The sequence below is a fragment of the Symphalangus syndactylus genome, chromosome 7, assembly GCF_028878055.3.
Source record: "Symphalangus syndactylus isolate Jambi chromosome 7, NHGRI_mSymSyn1-v2.1_pri, whole genome shotgun sequence".
In the NCBI taxonomy this organism is placed as follows: domain Eukaryota; kingdom Metazoa; phylum Chordata; class Mammalia; order Primates; family Hylobatidae; genus Symphalangus; species Symphalangus syndactylus.
Genome location: NC_072429.2, coordinates 139725926 through 139740287, shown reverse-complemented (window position 1 = coordinate 139740287; position 14362 = coordinate 139725926). Strand labels below are relative to the sequence as shown.

The 14362-nt window shown below is 39.9% G+C and overlaps 1 protein-coding gene across 14 annotated transcripts in view; it reads left to right on the top strand.

Annotated features, from left to right (window-relative positions):
* Positions 1–14362, top strand: part of PTK2 (protein tyrosine kinase 2) — a 345258-nt gene that overhangs the window by 198578 nt on the left and 132318 nt on the right. For all 14 annotated transcript variants that reach the window (XM_063643575.1, XM_055287368.1, XM_055287364.1 and 11 more), the window contains 2 exons: positions 2590–2707; positions 11939–11969. In XM_063643575.1, coding sequence (XP_063499645.1) covers positions 2590–2707; positions 11939–11969 — 149 coding nt within the window. The remainder of the gene's footprint in view (positions 1–2589; positions 2708–11938; positions 11970–14362) is intronic.

The window sequence follows — 14362 nt, the reverse complement described above, 5'->3', positions numbered from 1 at the left end:
GGCATGGTGGTGCACACCTGTAATCCCAGCTACTTGCGAGGCTGAGGCACAAGAATCTCTTGAACCCTGGAGGCAGAGGTTGCAGTGAGCCGAGATGACACAATTGCACTCCAGCCTGGGTGACAGAGCAAGACTGTGTCTCAAAAAAAAAAAAAAAGATTGTCATCAAGTACCAAGGAAATTAACTTCTTGGAATTATATGTACAGTCATGTTTTGCTTAACAACAGATACGTTCAGAGAAATGCCTAATTCCCTGATTTCTTTGTTGTGCAAACATCACAGACTGTTCTTACACAAACCTAAGATGGTTGTAGCCTACTGTACACCTAGGCTATACAATATAGCCTGTTGACCCTAAGCTACAAACCTGTCTAGCATGCTACTATACTGAATACTTTAGGCAATTGTAACACAATGGTATTCGTATCTCTAAATATATGTAAACATGAAAAGGCACAATAAAAATACAGTATAGAAGATAAAAAATGGTACACCTGTATAGAGCCCTTACCATGAATGGAGCTTGCAGGATTGGAAGCTGCTGTGGGTGAGTCAGTGAAGGGTGAATGTGAAGATCTATGACATTACTCGGCATTACTGTAGACTATAAACACTGTACACACCATATACTTAAATTTATTTTTAAAACCTTTTTCAGTAGTAAATAAACATTAGCTTACTGTAACTTTTATATTTTATAAACTGATTTTTTTCAGCTTTTTTGACTCATGTAATAACAATTAGTTTTAAATATACTGTACAGCTGTACAAAAATATTTTCTTTTTTTACATACTTATTCTGTAAGCTTTTTTCTAGTTTTAAAATGATTTTCTGTGTTTTTTACTTTTTAAACTTTTTTTGTTAAAAAGTAAGACACAAACATACACACTAGCCTAGGCCTACACAGGGTCAGGAGTGTCCATATCACCATCTTCTACCTCCACATCTTGTCCCACTGGGAGGTCTTCGGGGGCAGTAACACACATGAAGCTGTCATCTCCTATGAGAACAGTGCCACTTTCTGGAATACTTCCTAGAAGCCCTGCCCGAGGCTGTTTTACAATTAACTATTTTTTTAAAAAATAAGTAGAAGTACACTCTAATTTAAAAAAAATAATAAATACATAAACCAGTAACATAGTCATTATCCAATATTATGTGCTGTACATAATTGTATGTGCTATACTTTTATAAGACTGGCAGCACAGTTTTTTTTTTTTACAACAACTTCACCACAAACATGAGCATTACAACTTCAGGGTGGCTACGGCATACCCAGCAAAAGGAATTCTTAGCTCCATTATATAAATCTTATGGAACCACCATTGTATATGCGGACCATCATTGACCAAAATGTTGTTATGTGGTGCATTGACTATATATACTGTAAACTGAGTTAATTTCCACACTGTGTTGTCCATTATATTCTCTGGGTAGAAAATATTATGTGATGATAATAATTATTATTATATGATTATAATAATTATAACAGCAGCAGTACCTGATACTGGGCACATGCTACCTGTGGTTCTTTACGCAGAAGCCAAGAGAAGCTGTGTCATTTTCACAACCAAGGAAGTAGATACTTTGATATACTTTGGTTAACCCCATTCTGTAGCTGAGGAAACTGAGGCATAAGAGGGTGGCCACATCAAGTAATTGGCAGAGATGGGGTTCATACCCAAACAGTCTGGATCCGAAGCCTATGTTCTTAATCAACAGGCAACAGTGATTTAAAACAAGTGGCATGAGAAAGAGCCATTTGGCAAATACTACCTAGTGTGGTCCTTTCTGCAAGATGGACAAAATACACTCGTGTATGAAAGGATCTGGACAGTCTGGTGGCACACACGTTTGTGTTGGTGTGTAAAGCATGTTTTTTGAAGCTCATCTGTTTCCAAATCAGCACACCAGGATTCTTTGGTCTGTTACAGCCAGTTCTCTGGGTAGCTTTATTTGCAGCACTCCTCACTTAGGCTGATGCCTCATCACTCTTCTGCCCTGTGATTCTGTGAGTTTGGTGACATCTGAGGGCTCTAGGAACTCTTGTTGATTCTGGAGATCAAACAAATATTACCAAACAATATCAAATTTTACACTGGAAAGAGAATGATTTCTAAGTCCTTGGGCAGAACATGCTATATGTGCTAAAAATAATGAAAGTTTAATAATTTTCTTTTACATTAGAAATTATGATGGATGGTTGATAAAAAATTTACTCCACATTAGTTTCGGATAGAAGTCATACTTTAACTTACTGATTGTCTAAATTCTTCCCTTAACTGGAGTATGCCAGAGGGGCCAGACACTCTGAAGGAAAATACTTTTTTCATCTCTTTTTATTCTAGAAAGTGAGCCCCAGTTTAAGTGATTTTTCTGTTTTCATTTGGGTTTGCGTTTGTCACATATTCTAGGAATAATGTCCTTAAATATCAGATTTCCTTTCTCAAATCTTATGACAAATTTTGTTTCATTCCCACTTTTCTCTGTTTTCAAGTGTATAGAGATGTCTGATGTCATAGCACAGCTGTCCTTTGCTTACTGGGAAGAACAATAAAGTCTGTTTTCTTGATCTTTTCTCCTTTAGCCTCTGACAGTGACGGCACCATCCCTAACCATTGCGGAGAATATGGCTGACCTAATAGATGGGTACTGCCGGCTGGTGAATGGAGCCTCGCAGTCATTTATCATCAGACCCCAGAAAGGTGAGGTGCTGTTTCTAAGCATTTCCAATTGCATTTCTACCAAATATTTAGCTGTGCTTGCCCCTAACAGCCTGTTATCCTCTTTTAGGTAACTGTAAAAATGAAGACCAAATGAATAATTCAGCTCAGTATAATCTGAGTACTTATTTTTCTAGGGATGGTGATCCATTTCACACCTTCCACAAGCCAAGAGCTGGGTTTGAATAGAGCCTAAAAAAACATTGTCTGTGTTTTGAGCTACCTACTTAGAGGATTTTCTAAATTACCATTACTATTTTTAAATACATTAGTATTTTTAAACTTTTGGGTTTAAATAAAATTCTGGGTTTAAAAAAGGAATCCATTATAACTCACTATAAATAAAGTATCCTTTCTATTTTTTCTTATATATCTCAAAAACTTAGAGCATTCGAAGAAGAAAATACAGTCTAAGTCATGATGTTAAAAAATCAAAGATTAGAATGAATAAATATCCTAGAAACGTCACTATAAAAACGGTGTGGAGTTTTTGCAAGCATATAATGAGGAATGCTTTTGAGGATTTGGATTTCTGAAAGAATCAAATGAAAATATTCCCAGCAGGATAATAGCATACATAGTGTGAAGCAGGAAAAGACTGAGTTTGGGAATTATGGGACTTAAGTTCAAATCATGAGTCCTCTGTGACACCATCTATAAATTACTTTTCTGAGCCTCAGTTCTGTCATCTATCAAACATGAAGAACAGTAACTGTCTTCTATGGTATTAGGAGGATAAAGGACTTATTTATTTATAGGCTTGGAACTATGCCTGGCACACTTGATGCTCATAGATTTTAGTTATATTGTTGTTCCTGTCGTTGCTACTGGTTTAGTCTGATCTTGACACTGTATTAGCCTAGACTTTGAGATACCTCATCTGTAAAAGAATGATACCTACTTTGTAGGGTTGTTAGACACGTCCCAAAGAGTAACTATAAAGCAGCTCACACTGTGGAAGTGGGGACTCTGAATGTGGGTTTTGTCCTTATTGCCAAGACCCCTTCTAGCACTCACCTCAGTGACTAGGATGATCATAGAGGAAAAAAAAATCCTGAAGTGCTGTGTGGTGTGTGTTCAAGTCAGCAGAATTGTATTAAACAGTGATGAGAATAGAGAAAACGCCAAAGCTCAAGTGAAGCAGATAGAAACGCAGAGGATCCAGCCTTGCCCAGCAGGGAAGTGCTCTGTTTACAAAGCAGTTTGAGGAAGGGATGGTGTTTGCATGGGAGGTACATGTGTGTGTTGTGTGTTTTATAGAGAGGAGTCGTTGGACCCTTTATTCATATATCTCAAAAGAGGTAACTGATGGTGCAGTGCCCTGAAAACAGCAGCTGAAGCCATGAGCCTTCGCTAAGTAAACATAAATCTGTGTGATTCCAGGACATGGCTTTTCTAGAGGAAAAGTGTTTTCCCACAATGATCACACCAGTAAGGCCTATTCATATATTTTTCCTAAGTTTTCTTTGTATAAAATAGATTAATGAAGTTGCTTTCAGAAATCTCTAAAGTTACTCTCAGTTAAAGCCTTTGCAGCTATAGGTCTTGATTTTTCACTTTGTGCTTTATTTTTAATTTTTATTTTTGACGTTTTCTTCTTCCAGTGTCACACTTTATACTTTAAACAGGAGTATATGCCTTACAAATATTATTTAAACGTTTTCAGATAATTTCTTTACAAAAAGATAGTAATTTAGGAAAAATGTTAAATGTAATAGATTGCCCATTTCCTTTTTAGTAAATAATTTTTCATCTTTTATCTTCAGTTTACCAAAAGGTCCTTGACATACACATTTAAAAATAACATTCGGATGTCAGGCATTAAATGAGCCTTCCATGTTTAAAACGTAAACATCTTCCTGTGTTGTTTTCACTATTAGCTAGCGTTTTTTGCTCTCTAGGGAGAAACATTTTGATATCAAACATGAAATGCGATGCTTTTTAAGCTCTTTGTTCATATGAAAATAGCATTAATGAAAATGCTTGTCATGAAAAGCTAGATAGGGCATTGGTTGTTTCCAATTTTATATTGTCTTTATAAAATGAATTATTATTATTATTATTATTATTATTTTTTTTTTTGGCTGGCACCGTTCCTCTTTCAATATGTCACCTGCCCCAGGATGTGCAAGAACAGGAACAGTAATCAGGCAACTCCAGAGTAGAACAAAGCCAGCTAAGTAGAGAGGTGATGTGCTTCAGTGTGAGATAAATATAACCAACTAGAAGAGGCAAACAAATCAGGAGCTTATAAATGCTGCCTAATGCAATCATTTCATTTTCTGTGTCTCTGATTTCAACAAGCTTTATTGGGGTTGGAGGAGGCAGATGGGGAGAGATTAGTCAACAGATATAAAGTTACAGTTAGGAGGAATAAGTTCTGGTGTTCTATTGTACAGTAGAGTGACTATAGTTAACAATAATGCGTTGTAGATTTCATTTTTTAATTTGTATTTTTTGAGACAGGGTGTCACTCTGTCGCCCAAGCTGAAGTGCAGTGGCGTGACCGCTGCTCGACCTCCTGGGCTCAAGCAATCCTCCCACCTTAGTCTCCCCAGTAGCTGGGACTACAAGTGTGTACCACCATGCTCAGTTAATTTTTTTGTATTTTTTTTATGGAGACAGGGTTTTGCCATGCTGCCCAGGCTGGTCCAGAACTCCTGGGCTCAAGTGATATGCCCATCTCAGCTTCCCGAAGTGTTGAAATTACAGGCATGAGCCACTGCACCTGGCCTGTACATTTCAAAATAGCTAGAAGAGAGAATTTTGAATGTTCTCACTACAAAGAAATAATAAAGGTATGAGGTGATGCATATGCTAAGTATCCTGATTTAATTATTACACAATGTACATCCGTATTGAAACATCACACCGTACCTCATTAACATGTCAAGTAGAAAAAAATTTTAAAGATATAAGGAAAACAAACATAAAAACTTTATGAAAAGTATTGCCCAATGGTTTTATGAAAGAAGATGGTAAGAAGTAATTATTTCCAGCCTTCAGTTCAGGCATGAGCAACTGGAGAGGAAGTATTGTTTTTTTTGTTTTGTTTTGTTTTGTTTTGTTTTATGCTTTTATTTTTCCGTGATTACAAACACAACTGAATATCAAATGCACAAAGTAAGAATTATACGGGGAAAGAAAATCAGATACGTTCATATATATATCACCTTTTCAAGGCTATTTCCATCCAGAATAACCTTGGTTTGCCAGGGCCAATAGAAAGAAGTCACAAAATCGCCTTTAGTCAGATTTATGTGTGTTTGCTTTCTTCTGTAATTCCAATACCTCCACCATCAACGACTTGAGATAGCTGCCAAGGTGTTACATAATCAGTGCCAGTGTCTTCATTCATTCTACAACGAAGGCTGTCACTTCACACTTGGAAGGTTGCACAGTGGCCAGGCAGACGCGCTCCTCACTTCCCAGACGGGGCGGCCGGGCAGAGACGCTCCTCACTTCCCAGACGGGGTGGCGGGCAGAGGCGCTCCTCACTTCCCAGATGGGGCAGCCCGGCAGAGGCGCTCCTCACTTCCCAGACGGGGCGGCCGGGCAGAGGCGCTCCTCACTTCCCAGACGGGGTGGCAGCCGGGCAAGGCGCTCCTCACGTCCCAGACGGGGCGGCCGGGCAGAGGCGCTCCTCACTTCCCAGACGGGGCGGCCGGGCAGAGGCGCTCCTCACGTCCCAGACGGGGCGGCCGGGCAGAGGCGCTCCTCACTTCCGAAACGGGGCAGCCAGGCAGAGGCGCTCCTCACTTCCTAGACGGGGTGGCGGCCGGGCAGAGGCTCTCCTCACTTCCCAGATGGGGCGGCCGGGCAGAGGCGCTCCTCACATCCCAGACGATGGGTGGCCAGGCAGAGACGCTCCTCACTTAAAATGAATTATTAAACTTGATAATTTTCTTATTCTCAATCATAGCATGTTTATGTATTATATAACTATTTCATCATAGATCCCTAAGGTGAAGATATATTGCCTAGTTAAAATAATATTAAAGTCAAACACCTTTAGTGGATTGTAGTCAGAAATACATGTGGACACAGCACATGTACATTTTTTAATTGAGATTTTTTAAGAGTTCAAATGTTAAACATGTTTCTACAACTCTACCGTTTTCCTGGAAACATTCTTTAAATAATAATTATATATGCCCATCTGTCTCCTCTAGATCATAAACTACTTATACATGCATACATGTATATGCATAACATAGCATGACAGTAATAAGTGATCAGTACATTCTACATGTGAACTGGATGTGCCCAGATGTATTTAGTTAGTTCTTTGATCTACCATAGTTACTTTGGATTTATGAGTGCTTTTAAAAGGGATGTTACCTTGTTATAGTGGCTCAGATGTTTGTACTTCCAGCTACACAGGAGAATCCCTGAGGCCAGGAATCTGAGACCATCCTGGGCCACATAGCAAGACTGTATCTAAAAAAAAGAGTTAATTTAAAAAAATAAAAATAAAAGATGATTTTACTGGGGAGAACATAGTAAGAGCCACAAGCCAAATTGTCCTGGACTGCATTCCACCAGTCTGCATAACCTTGGCCCTTACTGTAGGGCATTATCTAACCTACACCTTACCTGAAAGAAAATATACAATCAATTTTGCAGTGTTAGTAAAATTCTTTAGTAACATTTTTTCAGAGGAAAGTGTATAGTGTAATACAGATTTGTAATTACATAATTTTAAGTAGGTTTTCTAAGTATAGAATGATGGTGAATACTGTACATATCAAGGGAAGGAGTGAATGCTTCTAAGCATGACATAAATTCCGGAAGATATAAAATTGTTACATTTAATTGCGTAATTAAAACACTTATGTGCTGCCGAAGCGAGCACAATTACATAATTAAAACGTTTCGTTTAGTACAAGGTAACATTTAAAGCTATGATGGCAGAGGGGAAAATATCTATGACACATATAATAAATAATTAAAATTTCTCATTTTTCAAGTGTTCTTCCAGCTCATTCAGTAAAAGACAGCCTAGTATAAAAAAGAGGAATGTACACACAAATGTCCAGTGAATATATGGATACAGTGATATATTTCATTTTATATTTATTACATTGATTAAAGAAACCTGATAACCACCATTGGCAAGACTTCTGGAGAATGCACTCTCATGATTGTGTCATTGTAAATTGGTACATTTTCAGAAGACACTTTAGGAATACTCTGCCCATTTGTCTGCCTCCTGGAAATCAGTCATACAAACCACTGACCTGAGAAGGATGTTCACTATTGCATTGTTTATAATAGCAAAAAAATGAGCAAAAATTAGTAAATGAGGGAGTATGCATACATGATGTAATACTATGCAGCTGTTTAAAAAAATAGCTCTATTAATGTATTAAAAACCTACATGTAAATGTGTGTGTGTGTGTGTGTGTGTGTGTCTATCTCCAAACTTTTGTATTTATAAGCATTAAAATGTCTGGTAAGTTAAGTCACCAATTTCAGTTAATGATTACTTCTAAGAAGAATGGAAGTACATTTGAACAAAAACATTAACTCCCAGAATTAGACATTTTAGGTAGTGAGTCCTTAGGGTTTTCTTAAATGCTGCTTCTACTGATGGTGTCTGTTGCCATTTTTCTGTATTCCATTACTCTCTTTATAAAAATATTCTCTCAGAATCCTTCTTTTGTTTATCTCCTTCTTTACAGCTGCCTTTCTACCCATGCCCAGCTACTTAGGGAGTCTCCTGTTAGGCAAAAATATAATAATGGATTCCTTTTTCTTTCAGGAAATAGAAATTTCAACAGAGTACAAACAGAAATCACACTAATGTGTCATTTGAAAGGCTATATTATTAACAATTTGGGTGTGAGTAAGGTGGTGGTGCTGGTGGTGGGAGGTGGTCGTGTTCATGGGATAATAAACTTAATTATCAGGCCTTTTCAGTTACTCTAAATTTGGTCTTCCTGGTGTGACTTGATTATTTTGCTTGAAATAGATGTTCAAAATGTTAACAAGTGATGGCTTGCAGTTTGGCTTGAATTCCTATGATGTGCAGTGAGTTGTATATATACAGTGTTAAGCCTCACAACTATCTCTGCAAATTAGAAGAATTAAACAGTTTTTCAGAAAGAGTAACACGGGGTCCTAGGTTGATTTCTTTCTTTCTTTACCAAACAGTGGTCGGAGTGCCAGATACTCTGCTAGATATTAGGGATGCCTTTGGGCAGCTTAAGTCTTACCGTAACCTTAGGCAGGTTAAATAGTCTGTAGAGAAGTATATGTGGCAAATGCTCTGTGGATGCAACAGAAACATAGAGGATGCCACTCAGTGCACACTGAGGTATTCCAGGAAGGGCTCTCTGCCGGAAATAAAACTTGAATTGAGCTTTGAAATATTGAGGAATGTTTCTACCTGAATGAAGGAAGAGCAGCTTTCAAGGCACGTGTGGTATGTTCAGGGGAATACAATGTGCAGTAGTATAGAATCAGGGAATAGTGACAAGTAATACTGAAAAGGCAGACTGGCCAGACCAAACACTGCATGCTTTCGACATGTAGTTGTTGAGCTCCTACCGTTTTCCAGGCACAGTTCTAGGATAGAGGATGTAGCAGCAAACAAAACAGACAAGGTTGTGCGTGCATGGAAATTTCATGTAGATGAGGACATACATGCGATAAACAGAGTAAATTAATAGGGAAAATAAATACTGTAGCATATAATATATCAAATGGTGTTGAGCTATGTCGAGAAAAATAGGGAAGAACGTAAGGGATACAATTTTAAGTAAGGTTGTCAGGGAATGTCTCACTGAGAGAGTCGCACCTGAAGGGTGGAAAACAGAACCTACAAGGATATCTGGCTATTCCCTATTAAAGGCTAGGGAGTGCTAGGAAGCATGCCTGGAACAGCAGAGACCCAGGTCACTAGAATGCCTAGGGGGGTGATCCCAGGGCTGGTGGTTGGTCAGGATGTAAAGGCATTGTAAGGGCTTTGGCTTGTACTCAAGTGATTTGGGAAGCCATTGGAGGGTGTGAAGAGAGGAGTAATGTGATCTGGTTTATGTTCTAGAATAAGTACTCTGGCTGCAGTGCTTAGAATAGACCATGGTAGGTCAGCCTGGGTACAGATAAAGTAGAGGGACCAATCAGGAGACTGTTACCATGATGTAGGCAAGTGATGTTTGGGTCAGGGGTTCTGGAATGACAGTGACAAGTAAGAGGACTTTGGATAGAGTTGGACAGTAAAGCCTTGCATTTGCTGCACTGGGTATGGATTGGGGAGCAGCGAGGCCCTGTGATGACTGCTGATTCCACCTGAACAATGGGAAGTATGCAGGTGCACCCACCAGGACTCAGTTCTGAATATCAGCAAGTCCCAGCAACCTTCAGACATCCAGAGGGAGGTGTCAGGTAGACAACCATATGTAGAAGTTCAGGTCAGGAGAGAGGTCCATGCTAGAGGTGTGCGTTTGCAGCTGCAAAGTGTGGGTGGTATTTGACGCTGTGAAACTGTATGAGGTTACCAAGGAAATGAAGTTAAGAGATACAGGTGTGAGCACTGGGCTCTCTAAATCTTCATCAGGCCAGGGAGATAAGGAAGAACCAATAAAGAAGACGAAGAAGAGGTGCCCTGAGAGGACAGAAGAAAACCAAGAGGATATAGTACAAGATTTGGGAGGCCCAGGGTGGGAAGCTGTCACAAGGACAGAGTGATTAGCTGTGTTAAGTGCTAACTGTCAGTGAACAATTGGGCTTAGCAAGGCAGATGTCATTGGAGATGTTCAAAAAGTATTTTCTGTATATGGGGGTGGGGGGGAACTGATTAGAATGAATTCAAGGGCAAATGTAAGGAGAGGAACTGTGGGCAGCAAGTGTGACTACACGAGTGGTGTTACCAAGGAGCTGCCTAGAAGGGCACCAGAGTGGTGAGTGGTAGATGGGTGCCTCCTCAGCCTCCCATACCACCCCACAGACACAGTACAAAGATGACAGCCAGAGCAGGGTTTGTGTGCTGAGAGAAGTGAAGCAGTGCTTTGTAAATTAAGCTGGGGTGTTTAAATCTCATCCTGAAAGTTTTTGAGAGACACTAAAATGTTAAGCATAATAACTTGCTTGATTGATGAATTTGTAATTTGGGAAGATTATTCTTTTTTTTTTTTTTTTTTTTTTTTTTGAGACGGAGTCTCGCTCTGTCGCCCAGGCTGGAGTGCAGTGGCGCAATCTCGGCTCGCTGCAAGCTCCGCCTCCCAGGTTCACACCATTCTCCTGCCTCAGCCTCTCCGAGTAGCTGGGACTACAGGTGCCCGCCACCACGCCCGGCTAATTTTTTTTTGTATTTTTAGTAGCGACAGGGTTTCACCGTGGTCTCGATCTCCTGACCTCGTGATCCACCCGCCTCGGCCTCCCAAAGTGCTGGGATTACAAGCATGAGCCACCGCGCCCGGCCTGGGAAGATTATTCTGAAATAATTTAGCTCAGATGGATTAGAAGACAGGACCAATTGGGGGCTGTTACATTAATTCAGATTAAAGAGTTAAACCAGGGAGGACTCCATGTTTCTTGGTTTGCAAAATGAAGGCCGCGGGAAAGAAAGCGTCTCCCTCACCATTGAACAAAGTCCTCAGCTTCACTGTGGTCAGGCCGGCATGAGCCAGTCACTGTGTCCTGCTCAGCAAAAAGGGAGCTCACCCTGAACTGTGGTAGATAGCTGCCTGGCTCACCTTCCAGCCAGCTGTGTGCACAGCTCCTTTGGGTGACAGCTCCAGGACTTGGTTTCTCTCATACATTCACTCTGTTGGCAGCCACGCACGTCTGTAGAATTGTTTCCCTTCTTTTTCTCTGTGCTTCCTGCACAGGTTTTTCTGTTGTTACTAGTGAGTAGTTTTATCAAAGTGCAAAATGCCTGGTCCTTTGACAAGGAGTGTTGACTAATCATAAGAAACCCTTCATCTTTTAGTCTCCTGCGAACGAAGTCTTTTACCAACTTAGCATCTTAGTTCTTTATTATGATTAGGCAGTACCCTTTAAACAATTGTATCTAATACTCAGTTTATGTGTGTTATTAATATTGAAAATAAAACCATGAGAACCTAAGGTAGACAGTGTAGCAACTTTCTTTAAAGGGTCATTGCTGGAATACCAGTATAGGCCTCATCCTTCCTCCCTGATTCTAGGCACCGTCTTTTCAAAAGGAGTAAAAAGAGCTTTATACATCTCTTTTCTTTTTCCCTACAGAAGGTGAACGGGCTTTGCCATCGATACCAAAGTAAGTACTGCTTTTTTTGTACTGTTATTTTGTTCTGTTGGAAAGTTTAAGGAAATTTCTATGCTTTATTATTCATTTTCCTAAAAAAATTAAATTCAATATACATGATCAAGGAACTAGGAAACAATTCTAGAAAGAAATCAAGTCAGTTTTAAATTTTATTAAGTATTTAGGCTTGATCAAAAAGTTTTAATTTTTCCTTTAAGTTCTGTGGGGGAGCTAAAGAATAATCATAATGTTGAGAACCTGTTGTTAAACATTTGCTTCATATGTTATTGCTAATCTTTACAAGAACCTGAAAATATGTGGTATTCTGGCTATTTTACAAGTATGAAAATTAAAGAGAAAAAATTTATGTTAATTTTCTTGTTTATTTCCTGAATTTTATAGTGGGCGTGTTGATCTACAAAATTAAAAGAATCAAATAGTAATACCAAAAGAACTTAACATAATTTTATATTCTCAGCCAATTTGCTAGGAACTGGGGACTACCATATGAATGTTAAAATCTAGACAATCAGATACACAGGTAAACACACAGTTATAGCTGTGTGGTAAGTGCTTTCAGAGATATTTGCACTTTCCAAGACATTGAAGAAGAACAATGAGCCTAAGAGGCCACTGGAATAGAGAGGGTAAGGCCTGGGTTTTGTTCTGTCCCTCTCCTTCTTCTCCATAGCCAGTCCATTACTATTTCCTCCAGTTCCATGTTCTAAATGGATCCATCTGCTTCACTGCCCTTCCCACTGTGTCTCCCCCGTGTTTAGCTATCTGGGCTACCCAAGTACACTTCTGTGTTGGGGGTCCCCAAGATCTAGGAGTCACAGGACTCAGCTATGATGTATTACAGCAAATGGGTACAAAGCAGAATCAGCAAAGGACGAAGGCGCATGGCGTGAAGTCCATGGAAAACCACATTCAAGCTTCCAAGGGTCGCTTCCCAATGGAGGCCACAAGACACTCTGAATTCCCCAGCAATGGATTGTGACAACCTGTGTGAAATGTTGCCTACTGAGAAAGCTCATTAGAGACTTGGTGCCCAGGGTTTTTATTGGGGGTTCTTTTTACATGCACTCTGTGCCTGGCATGCATCCAAATACCAGACTCCTAGAAGGAAAGCAAGAGTTCAGCATAAACCACATTTTTTGTACAAACATTTTAGGCATAGTGTACCATACCTGTCAGGGGATGGTGGCAACTCTGCGAAAATCCAAGTTCCCAGATACCAGGCAAGGGACAATCATGTAAGGTCAGTCACAGGCCTGCTACATTAACTCTTTTCTGTGTACTTCTACTAAATCAGTCTCTGTCCAGTTTTGCTCCTTAGCCTATCTGTGCTCTGTGCTACAGCTTGAGGAAGCTTTCCTAATTAAATATCTTACATGACCTACTCTTGCTCTTAGGATACTTTGCAATATTCTTAACCTAGTTTGCAGGAGCCCATGTGATCGTTTCCTGCTCACTTCTCTAACCTTGGTTTTTGTCACTCTTCATACTATTCTTCAGGTACATTGAACTTTTTTTCAATTCCAGGAGCAAACATCCTTTCTTTTCCCTGAAGGCCTTTGCCAATATTCTGTCTTTACATGATCCACTCTTCTTCCAACCCCCTTTTCGTTACTAAGCCTAACTCATCTTCTCGGTCTCATTCTACATCACTTCCTGTAGAAACCTCGTTGACCCACCACCAAGCCAGGAGAGCATCCCCATCATGTTTTCCTGTAATAATTTCTAGTTATTAATTACCAGAGTCCTAAACATGGGCTTTTAACTTGTCTACCCTCCCTGGGCAACCTGGCAAGTTACCGACAGCCAGGGTCATATGCAGTACTGTGGGCCTCACACAGGCAAGGTCTGCACGTGGCTAGTGCACCTGTAGCTTTGGACAGTGCACTCTACAGCATCAGCAGTGTCTGATAGAGGTTCATTTGGGGTCATATCAGGGCAGGAACTAATGTTTATTTAGAGTACCTTTAGTTGTGGGAAGTTGGGCAATGTGGCGCGTTCCTGTGGTTCTGAGGCTGAGGCAGGAGGATCACTGAAGCCGGGGGGTTTGAGGCTGTGGTGTACTATGATCATGCCTGTAAATAGCAACCACACTCTGGTCTGGGTGACTTTGTGAGACTCCACCCCATTTCTTAAAACACAGACATGCACACACGTAGAGGAATCATGAACATAGGTATGAAAGTGAATGAGGAAGGAAGGTAGTACATTAGAAGTGTTAACAGATAAAGGAAACTAAATAAATGAAGCAAGCTTTACAAGAGTGGAATTTCCACAAACCTTATAGCAGCAGGACACCATTATTGCTATTGATCAGATAAGAGCTGAAATCCAAGCTATCGTGAGAAAGTTGCTTAGCAACAGCATACATAATTGTGGTGCAGACA